This window comes from Syngnathus typhle, linkage group LG4 (genome assembly GCF_033458585.1).
Source record: "Syngnathus typhle isolate RoL2023-S1 ecotype Sweden linkage group LG4, RoL_Styp_1.0, whole genome shotgun sequence".
NCBI classification, from domain to species: domain Eukaryota; kingdom Metazoa; phylum Chordata; class Actinopteri; order Syngnathiformes; family Syngnathidae; genus Syngnathus; species Syngnathus typhle.
Genome location: NC_083741.1, coordinates 12,329,763 through 12,340,782, shown reverse-complemented (window position 1 = coordinate 12,340,782; position 11,020 = coordinate 12,329,763). Strand labels below are relative to the sequence as shown.

The following is an 11,020-nucleotide window of genomic DNA, read 5'->3' as shown; positions in this document are numbered from 1 at the left end:
CTACTAATGCGCTGAATTGTGTAGTGAGGACAAACGTCGATGCTCAAAATGCAGTGCGTGGAGGAAGAAACCCGTTTTTCTTCTGCATTTAGGCATTTGGCCAAGAGGAAAAAGTGCATCGAGCGCAGTTGGTGTATTCAAAGTTCCCACGCCGAGCGGAAGACCACCCACTGGCTGCGGGAGCGCGGCTCCCATTAGCTGCGCGCACCTCATTTGCATTAACGTCAGTAAAGGCTGTAGGTCAATCCTTGCGGGTGCTTTTATTGGATGTGCCGCTGTCAAGCAGCGGCGAAGAAATGGAAGGGCAAACGCCAGGCAAGGCAGAGAAAAGACAAGCCTAAAAACGAGCTAGCCGTTGCAGTTTCATTCTCGCTCGTCCCTGCGCCCTCGATACCTTTTAATCATCCTGCACCGAAAACTTGTCTTCAAACACTGCCTTTTTCGGGCACTCTCCAGAGAGCGGTATGTTCGTCATTTTTACAATTTGACAGCCTCTACATACATCCTCCGATTTTATTTTTTTTGATTTTTTTTTTTCGCTCCCAACGCCGCCACCACCGGAATGAGGAAACATCAAGGAGGAGTCCGGAGACACTGCTCCCGGGTTGGGCTCATCCTGAAGCGGGTAGCGGATGCCTGAACGCCGGTTGGCTCCTCCGCCTCCTCCACTGGCCAATTCTGGAGCTGATACATGGGGAGTTGCGTTCTGATCCACTGGGAATGCTTCGACGCGAGTGTCCAAAAGAATGCCATGCAGTGTGAATATTGCAGCCTGTTGATGATGAGGATGATGCTGGTCGGCTCGAGGTTGGAGCAAAGCACAGTGACAACGTGTACCTTGACCGTCCTCAGCTGAAGTGGGCCAACAGATTGTTCCAAAAAGAAAACCCACACACGTTCTGTCTTGTCTTTATAGTCTTGGATGGCACCAGGGTGGATAAGGACCACTACCAATGCAAGATTTCACAGCAGCAATGGATAAAACTGTTGCATGAGGCTGCACTGCGTGCGTGCGTGCGTGCGTTTGTGAATGTGTGTGTGTGCGTGAGTGTGTGTGTGTGCGCGCGTGCATGTGAGTGTACGTGCGTGTGTGATTGTGTTCAGGCCTACTTGATGACTGAAGCTACATGAAAAATGGTGATGTGGTACGAGTGTCAAGAGGAGCCTTGTGGGATGCGAGCAGTCCAGCTGAACTATAACCCAACTTTTTTCCCACCCGCCAAAGAAGGACGGCTACTTTGATTAAAGATCTCCAATTAAATTCATGTGAAGAAACAAGAGAGAGGAAATCAGCTTCCTGGTCTCCTGGAGGGGTATTTGTGGGGAGGGGGGGCTGGAAAATTATTATTCATGCCGCTTTTCAGAGCAATTACAGAACTGGATTTGTTGTGGCCCAGATGACATCTATCTATTTATATATTTAAGCTGAGAAAATGGGCATTTTGTGTCATTAAGAACGACAAGTGAGCGGATGACACTGGTGGCCCTCAAGCTCACGAGAACTTGCACACAAAAAGGACAGGAAAAAAAAAGGCTGAAGTGAGTTGAAGCATGGGCTGTGCTTCAAGTATTCATATCTCTGATAGGGTGGTCTACCACAGTGGAAAAGAGTCCGAGGATTCCCACTCTGCCCAGCAGACAAACACCGCTCAGCATCAAGGAAATCCTGTCTCGGGACTACCCCTCAAACCCCCGAGCTGCAAGGTGAGGGAACTCACGCACGCACACGCAAACACACACGCACACACACACTAAATGTTTGTTTGTCACATGCACCAAAGGACTTTGCAGTGTTGAACTTCTAGAGAAACTTGAATTGAGTCTCACTCCATTAATGCTGCACCTAAATGATGCTATGCTTCCATTTCATATTTTTATGCCCCCTTGTTGGAAATGTTTATGAAGGTGGATATGTCATTTATTTTTAAAAAGTACCTTAATAGTGTTATATTAGACAACACGCAACAATGACTGTAATGTTCTGTGCACTTTGAAAATGAACAGAACCACTGATATATGCTTGACTACATTTAGAGGCCATACAAAACGTCGGATTGAGTGACGAACCAGAACTGAAATCTGTGTCAAAGTTTTCACTCGACATATTTGGCCTCTGCTTCACCTTTCTGCTGCTTCTCATTAGGAGGCTTTCTTGCCAGTACTTATGGAGGCCTCTAAGGTCATCATACAAACATATACCTTTTCTTTTAATGGAAAAATGACAAACGTAGGTAGGGTTGACACTAGCACACTGCAAAGTGTACACTATGTTGCATCATCACAAAATCTAACAGTTCCATTTGTCTTTTGGACCATGAATAATTGCAGTCCAAGTGGCGTAATGAGATGTGCCGCTTGGACGCTTCGAAAAGAGATGTGCTTCCCATCAGGGGGATGATCAATTTCATTCTCATTTGCATGTTGTGTAAGAGCTCACACACGCACGTTGGTGTGTTTGCTGCGCAGTAGGCTGAGACGAGAAAGACCGATGCCTTTGATTTATGGCACAAATCAAGAAGCGAATCAATGTTGAGTTGTTAAGTGAATATTAGTATGAGACGTTTAAGTCGTCTTCGATTCCATTGAAGGTCAAGCACTCATGCTGTCATGTTTGCATGTAGAATTGAAAGGCAATTAGGGTGAGGGTGCCTACATTTTAAAAACTGGTTTTCTGGTATTTTTAAGAACAGGCCATTAGGTCCAGTTCTAACATCAACGGTTAACATTTTCTGAGATTTGTTTTTGTTCTTATACGAATAATTTTGCTGTGTTTGACGCAAACCTGTTACAGATACTCAGGTGCCTGAATAAAATATTATTTAAAAAGCATATTGCTACTTGAATGCTAATTTCATTTTACTCTTACTCTAATTACAGTAACAGGATTGTAAGTAACAGGGTTGCAAATCAATGCTAATGTTATTATTATTTTTAGAGTACATGTTAGCTTTGTTAACGGGCATGCCAACTGGTCAAGAATCTTAATCCTGATGATATGAGCAACAGTGTTGCATTTCTTTGAGCGACATACTCCATTATGGCTGAAAAATATGAAAATGATAAAAAAGGTCTTGGTCAGCGCAATTAGCCAGATGTCATTTCTGATGAGTCATGTCCCTCATGCGTTTATGTTGCGTGACATAATTTCACAGTACAATTATTACTTTTAAAAAGTTGTCTGGGATAAAACAATCTTTGAACAATTCCAAAATGAGACTTGAAGATAGTTATAAAAAAGATGATTAAAAACTGTAAAATTGACACCAAGGGCAAAAAGCTACTTAAGGTGCTCAAGATCTGTTTGGTATTTTATGTCATATTTAAAAAACAATTTTACCACAGCTCCACTTAATTTTTAACTATTATTTACACAACAAGTGCAAGGAATATTTTAATTTTCATGAGGTTGGGGGATAGAAAATGGCCTTGTCTGTAATGACCCACATCCTGTACATCAAATTTACGAACTAATTGAGCTTGATGATAGCGTGTGTGCACGCATATGATTCCTGTATGTACATTTTGTTGGTCAGACTGCCGCCTATTTGAGGGCTCGTGTCAACCTGAATTTTGTGGCTAAATGTCTGCGCAGAATGCAGCGACAAGGCAGCGTGACAGATGCCCCCACATCAGGACGCCCACTGTGCCTTTGATTGAATTAGTCCCCTGATTGAGTTAGACTAATGGTACACAAATCTCCTTCAGCTAGAAATGGTTAATCCTGAATCTATAAATTGTCATCTTTAGCGTCCTACAGCGACTCGCAGAGTTCAATTGGCGCTTAGCGTGGAGAAAAGTGCATTTTCTGTGTTACATTATTGCTAAGCATCAGACGGAGGTCATGTGCTGAAGATGCTTTTGATTTTTTTTTCTACCGCTCAGAGAGGAAATCAATGATATCTATTGATTGTTTTGAAAATTGTGTCCGTGCCACCCTTTTAAAGCCCCTTTTAAACCCTAACCCAAAATATCCATGCCCAAGTAGATTTTGCTCTCTCTTTTGCTCTTTTTTTTTTTGTTTTCTCTTTTTTTAGCAGCTCCAAATCCCAGTCGGTGACAGTTGTAAGTAGAGCTGAAACAATTAGTTGATTGATCAACTCTTTGCTGTAGGGGAAAATAATGAAAAACCTTTTTAATCTTTTAGTTAGACACACTTCAAAAATCAGTATTCCTCCTCTTTTTTGGATTATTTTTTTTTTAACCCTTCCGCTACGTTCAAATTTGCCAACATCATTTATCCTTTGAACGGTTTGGCCTCAGCAGTTTAGATCTCCAGAAGAGTAGTTTCACTTGTACCTCCAACCATTGGATTTTTTTCCATCCGGCTTGGGATGTTAAATTTGAAACATCAGAATTAATAGAACCAATTAAACTGATGCAATTGACTAATTCCTGGACATTAAATGTCACTAACCCGGTTCAATATAGCATTTACATTGAACGTGTTAAAAAAGGACAGCATCATAAATAGTATTGATAAGTGCATCCATCTGTTTTCAAATGTAGGGAGTGAAGATAAAATGTTGTCCAAGAACGAAACACTCCACAGTAGTGCACATACCTGGAAAATACACAATATACTCCAAGTATTTGTAGTTCCCACCACTGCAAGCCAATTTGCCATTGCTGCACCATTGTAACATTAGTGGATGGAGGAATAGGTTTCACTAAATACGTAAGCATCCAGAGTATTTTATTTTTTTGGTCATGATGTCTGGGTGTATTCAAGTGACGGTATGAGGGAGGTAATTTTGGCAACGCTAAAATAACTCACGGTTGTAATGGTTGCCTAGGATTTTGGCACAGTACAGTACTTCTCCTGTGGAAATGGGGGCTTCCTGACCATAAAAACCCAATTGAGGAAATATTGTAAACTGTGAAATAATCAGTTGTCTTAGTGCAACATTCTCAATGTTGTTTTTTCTCATCCCATCGTGCATATGTGTTCCCTGGCTTGTGTCATTGTGGTTGTGAAGATTGCGCACACATTCATCCCTGTAAGGATGATAATTATCCTCTCCAACCACACACAGCTGCTCGTAGCCACAGTGAAGTTGAGCCTCTTGCAAAAACACTGTGAAACAAATGCGTGCTATGTGTTTGGAGCTCAGGCGATGGGGAGACAGCGTGCAGGCGTCTGCAGTGTGAGAAACATTCAATAGAGCTTTGGGAGCGTGACGTGAGTCTTTGTCAAGGGTATGGTGCCATCTGGGCTGCTCTGAGGATGATAAGCCTCAAGTACAAGGTCCTGTGATAGTGGGCATTTCTTCGAGCCAAATAGACAGTCACAAGCCTCGACCAAACACGCCGCCATTTGTCCGGCCTTGACTTTTTCCATCGGGTTGCCTTCTTTCCTGAGGGGGCAAAACTGCTTGCATAGAAGTACAGATACGTGAGCAAAAAAAAAGATGGCCAAAGAGCAGAAAGTACTGTTTCCAATTTGCAGTTGAAAACAGAACTATTTCAATCATCGGTGTGAACATTTGTAAGGAAAGCATTTTATGACCTTAAAGTACGGCCATTAAAAGATGGCACAATTAGTTTCCCAGAAATGTTCCAATTATTCTTTTGCTTACTGTTGTGCTGTTCTTGCAAGTGTGTGCACATGCAGTCTATGTTAAGAATCATCAGAGTCATTTTATTCTAAAGGACGGCAGTGGCTGACTGGTAAAACCGATCAACAATGAAGCATGGCCAGAAAAAAATGTTGCTGAATATTGCGCATGCTGAAGTCAATACACAGTGGCATAATGGGAAACATTCCATGTTTTTACCATTTAGCCTATATTTTACCCTACACGATCGGATGACTTTGTCAGTACATTCAAACAACGTCAAAACATTTTTGTTCCTCATCGGCAGTTCCATGCCTGCGTAGTAAATGTGTGAATGACATTTATCAACTTGGTGGACTTTTTAAGTTGTCCATGACCTTTCCCATTATATTTGCATTAAGCTAATCGACGTTCGTTTGATTAAATTACATGGCTTGGTGAAGTTGTTCCACGTTTAAATAAATAAATATTTAATCGATTATGTTATGATTTGTTTGTGTTACTCGTCCGTTTAAATTAAAGAAGCAGTTTGAAAGTTTATAATTAGTGTAACGCACAGGTGTCAAACTCAAGGCCCGGGGCAGGATCCGGCCCGCCACATCATTTTTTGTGGCCCGCAAAGGTAACTCGTGTGTCAACTCAATGTTTCTTGTTAAAATACCAACATTGTAAATTGTCTTCCCTTTTAATAATAGTGAGATATTGCAACATTTTTTTTAAAAACCCCAGTTTGAAAATAAATTGGAAAATTGTTCAACTTTTTTATGCTGGATTCTGTTGTGTGTAAAGAGAGTCCTTAATGGCTCCATGAGGGAAACCATAACTACGATGTGGGCCGCAACAAAAAATGGTTTTGACACCCCTGGACTGTAACTTGACTGGACTTCTTAGAAATGCCAAACCACTAGAAGCAAGCACACGTCATACCTCTCATTTGGAGAATTGTGAAAACGAGAGTATTCTTTTTCCACTGATGTTATTCGAACGTCTTCCAATTTTTTGACTTGAAGAGAGAACAAGTGCTAAGAAACTCTTCAAAAGAGTGCCTTAATATGTTTAAGTGTCTAAGAAAAAAAAAACCTCACCTCAACTCCAGGCCGAGCCAGAAAAAGCTTTCATACCATCAGTCAGGTCAATGCTCAAGTTTGCTGAGCCTTCTGTACAGTAATTACATATAAGGTAGGTTTTACACTGCAGGCCTTAAGGCCACATTGTATTTCAGTGCCAATATCGATTAATCAGTGCATTTGGATGGTACTATATCCTGTATGTACTTGCTGACTGTACACTGTGGCAGTATGGGAGGCCATCCCTTGATTTTTTTTTTCCTTTTTATCACCCCCTTCTTCCTCTTACACTCTCATGACGCATATGCAAAGTGAGCCACATGGGATGGAAAATTGGGTCACTTGAACCACGTAGTCTAAATCCAGCCTGAAATGTGAAATCTGTGCCTCTCCACTGAACCATTTCCATCATGCCCAACTATTACTTGAGGTACGACTTTAGCGGCTCATTGTGTTTTATTTTAAACATTATGGTCAACTAGAGTTTGACCCCATCCTCCCTTCCTGTCCACAGGCCGGCTAGTGGCCGTGTCATTTATCATCTGTCACACATGAGCTGGATGAGTCGGAGGAAATGAGTTGGCTTTAGTTATGGTCCATGACGTCCACTGACTGATGATTTTGCCACTGCAATATAGTTTGATATATATAAACTATACAGTGGTGCCTTAAAATGCGAGTGACTTGGCTTTGAAATATGAGCTGTCACTTGCTGTCATTTAGCTGATTTTTTTATTTTATAGTTTTGATTTGCAAGCACAGACCGGTGATACAAGACTAGAAGACTGGAAGGGATTAAAGGTGCTTCCATTCATTTCAATTGTAAAAATGGTTTGAGGTGTTAGTATTGACTGAACAAATAATACTCTCATATCAAGGCACAATTGTACTATTCATTTGGAAACCTTTCCCAGAAAGACAGAAGGTCTCCTCCTTCTGAGAATATTCACTTATGACGTGTAACTGGGGTGAAACTAACCTCCCGCTGTTTTAAAATAACCTTTACAAAGAAGGCCACAGTCATTGCTCTCCCTCGAGGAGAATACGTTTGTCATGAATTCAGCATGTGATAGTTTGGCTAGATTGGGCAAAATTATACAATAAAGGTCTACGTGCTGTGTACTTGGGTTCTGTTCAAAGAAGACCAACTTGGTGCCATTCCACTGTTGTACTTTTATATTGTGAGAATTGGCTTTCATGAATACTTGCAGTATTTATTCCAGACAAAGTGTGTGTGAAATGGCAGCCAGGCATCAAGGCTAATTGAAAACTTGTTAGACTCTATTGTCATGTAGAATTTCTTATTTTACCGAGATGCACCTCCCATACCTCGATAATATTTGGTTTAAGAGATTGCACCAAGCCATGATGCAGCACACTAGGAGGAGCCATTAAACTGCGTATGCCAGTCAAAGAAAATCTAAACAAAGATGCTCAACCATAATTAATACGTGAACAGACTAGTCAATGAAGACTTCCCCCTGGTGTTTTGATGTGTTTAAAGAGAAGGACGTTGTGCCATTTTATCTTACAAATGCGACAAAACCAATGTTTGTGATATCATTTCTAATCCAGTGGACGTTTGTGAGACAAAAATACACGGTTTGGTTGAATATTTTCTTTTTGAAATATTTATTTTCCCTTTTATTCTATACTATGCAAGTGTTGCTGCGCCGTGTATGTGGTGTGTACTAATCTAAAAAGACGGTAGTTAAGTATGTATGGATGTTTTTGTAGCATGTGGGAGGGTTGTTTAAAAAAAAAAATATATATATATATAGGAGCAGGGTATAGTATACTCGGAGCGTTTGTGAATGATGCAATACTTAAATTCCTAAAAATAAATGTAGAAAATCCATATTAATTTGATATATTTTGCTTCAAAATGTTGTGTATCTCTTGTTTCAAAGGTTGCTCAGTCAAACGTCTTCATTAAACTTGCCATCTGCCTCTCATCCAGCTGACAATGGGCGAGAGGTGGGGTACACCAAACAATCACCAGCCAATCGCAACAATTTAGTTTTCCTTGTAGTAGAAACATATGTCAATGTTCAATTTACGGCTGTTGAGCCCCTTGGTATTACACCAAAATCCCCTTTTTTGCTTTATTTGAATGGACCAAGCAAATGGTACAGTGCTGTCATGTGAGCTGAGATAAGATGGCTCAAGGTTGTTGAGTGGTTTTGAAAAGTACAGCATGTACAGAACACGCCATCTCTGTTGCTTCAAAGGACTCGTTCATCTGAGAGTGATCATTCGTGTGACACCATGTCAGTGCCTTCGTTAGTATTGAGTGTCTTTCCAGTCTTCCCATGAGGGGAGCATGTGTAACACACTGGTTAAGCAAACGACACGTTTACGTAAGCTTCTTTCTGGAGTGCTTTTATATTTATATTTATGTTATTTACATAATTCCACGCCTTCAGCAGTGTTTTCATATTAGGTAAACAGGGGCTTCCGAGCGGAAAAAGTGCAATCACCTTTTATATGATCTGATGAAAATGTAGTGTCTATTGTAAGAAAAAGTATGTGAGCCCCAGATAGCTGAATAAATTGGTCATAAAATATGATCTGATTTGCATCCAAGTCCCAATAATGAGAAACTTCTTAAAGGAACACTACACACACACTTATACATTTGATGGTTTTACTTTACATCTAAATGTCACAATGTGGGATGGGAAAAGTATGTGAACATTTGGCTTTAATAACTGCTTAAGCCTCCTTTGGCAGCAACCAAACATTGCTTGCATTTGCAGATCAGAGCTGTACAATGTTCAGACAAAACTTTCCTCTTTACAAAACTCTTTGGGGTCAGCAATATTCTTTGGATGTCTGAATTACCAATTGCCTCAATATCTCAATCAGTTTTAGGTCAGGACTCTGAGTGGTCCATTTCAGAAGGTGCATTTCCTTCTCTTGATTTACTTCGTTTGGTCTCTTGGGTCATCCACTTTTCGTTTATGTTTGAGTTTCAGTTGGTGGACACATAGTCTTTAAGTACTCCTTTGAAATGTCTTCACGTCTATGATCAAAATGCATCCAGGCCATGAAACAGCAAAGCAGTCCCAAACCATGATGCCTTCTCCTTCTATATACTATATTTCCCAGGAAACAAACAAAATATGCCCTTTATAGTAGTTGTAGAAGATGAGGTCAAGGATCAAATTAAATTCATTCCTCACGGCAGAACCGCACTGCTTGAAACACATGAAAAAATTTGAATTATCTACTAAATTCCTTCCCGTAAGCCCCAAAGTGCTGAGGAAAGCTTTGGACTGCACTTCCCTTGGCAAGATTTTCAAAGTCCCGCACATTTAGATTTAGTTTTATATTCATGAATCCAATGGACACTTTATTAAGAAAATTGGCAGCTGATCTGAAGCAAATTCGCTATGGAAAAACTCCCGAAGACTTAAATTATTTTTATAGCTTTTGTTCACTTAGGCAGTAAGAAGTAGAGTGTCATTCACTGGATTTACAGTGCATCCGTAAAGTTCTCAAAGTGTTTTACTTTTTCCACATTTTGTTATATCCCATACATTCAACTACACAGGCTTGCACAGTGGGTGTCTCCTTGCACGTTTGAACCGACACAGCTATGATCAGAGGTCGGAAAGGTTCTTAGGCGCTGTACTTGCGTAGAAGTACACATACCTGTGTAGGGAAAAAAAACGTATTCATGAATTGTATGTTTAGGCAATGATCGTGTCGGATGTCATAATCAGAAGCATAGAAGAAGTAACAGGTGTCATCTTTCAGTTGTAGTAATCCTGACCGTAGGAGAGTCGGCTGTCGGATGATGTCATTGTGTAGTGAGAGTGTCCGTGTGGGGACTGGGAGGAGAGCGGAGCCGGCCGGGTCGGGTCGGGGATGTGGACGCCTCACACAAACACCGGACTTTGGTGTAGGAGACTGCTGTTCATTTCCTCTTTGAAACTCCCAGGCAAGACAGTGCTGGGAAAGATGTCATTGTTCCCTAAGCTTTGCAAAAGGGTTGAAAAAATGTCTATATTCTATTTATAGTTTTGGGAGCTCTGCGCTATTTTCGGTAGAGTGTACGGTGTCTTAGGCATGTACATACATTAGGCTAAGAAAATATTAGTTTGGTTTGTCCGCAGATACCATTATTGTGGCAGTTTAGTGGGATTTTAACATCGTACACAACATTTGTCTTTGACCTTGAGTCGACACAAATCAGATCGGTGCAGAGTTGCTGAATCACATGATGGTCACATCCAGGCTTTGCACTGAGTTGCAATTTGCACACGACCAGGCATACCGTACATAGTGTATATGATACCGCATCTCAATCATTGGCTGCCATGAGAGAGCAGATGATGTTCAGTGGAAACTATGCAGGTTCAGGTGTTCTGAAAACATAAAGCATGTAAAATA

At 40.8% G+C, this 11,020-nt stretch overlaps 1 protein-coding gene across 1 annotated transcript in view; it reads left to right on the top strand.

Moving 5' to 3' along the window:
* Positions 1-209: 209 nt before the first annotated feature.
* Positions 210-11,020, top strand: part of pde8a (phosphodiesterase 8A) — a 38,643-nt gene continuing 27,832 nt past the window's right edge. The window contains exon 1 of the mRNA XM_061276732.1: positions 210-1,704. Within this exon, the coding sequence (XP_061132716.1) occupies positions 1,552-1,704 (153 nt within the window). The 5' untranslated portion in view covers positions 210-1,551. The remainder of the gene's footprint in view (positions 1,705-11,020) is intronic.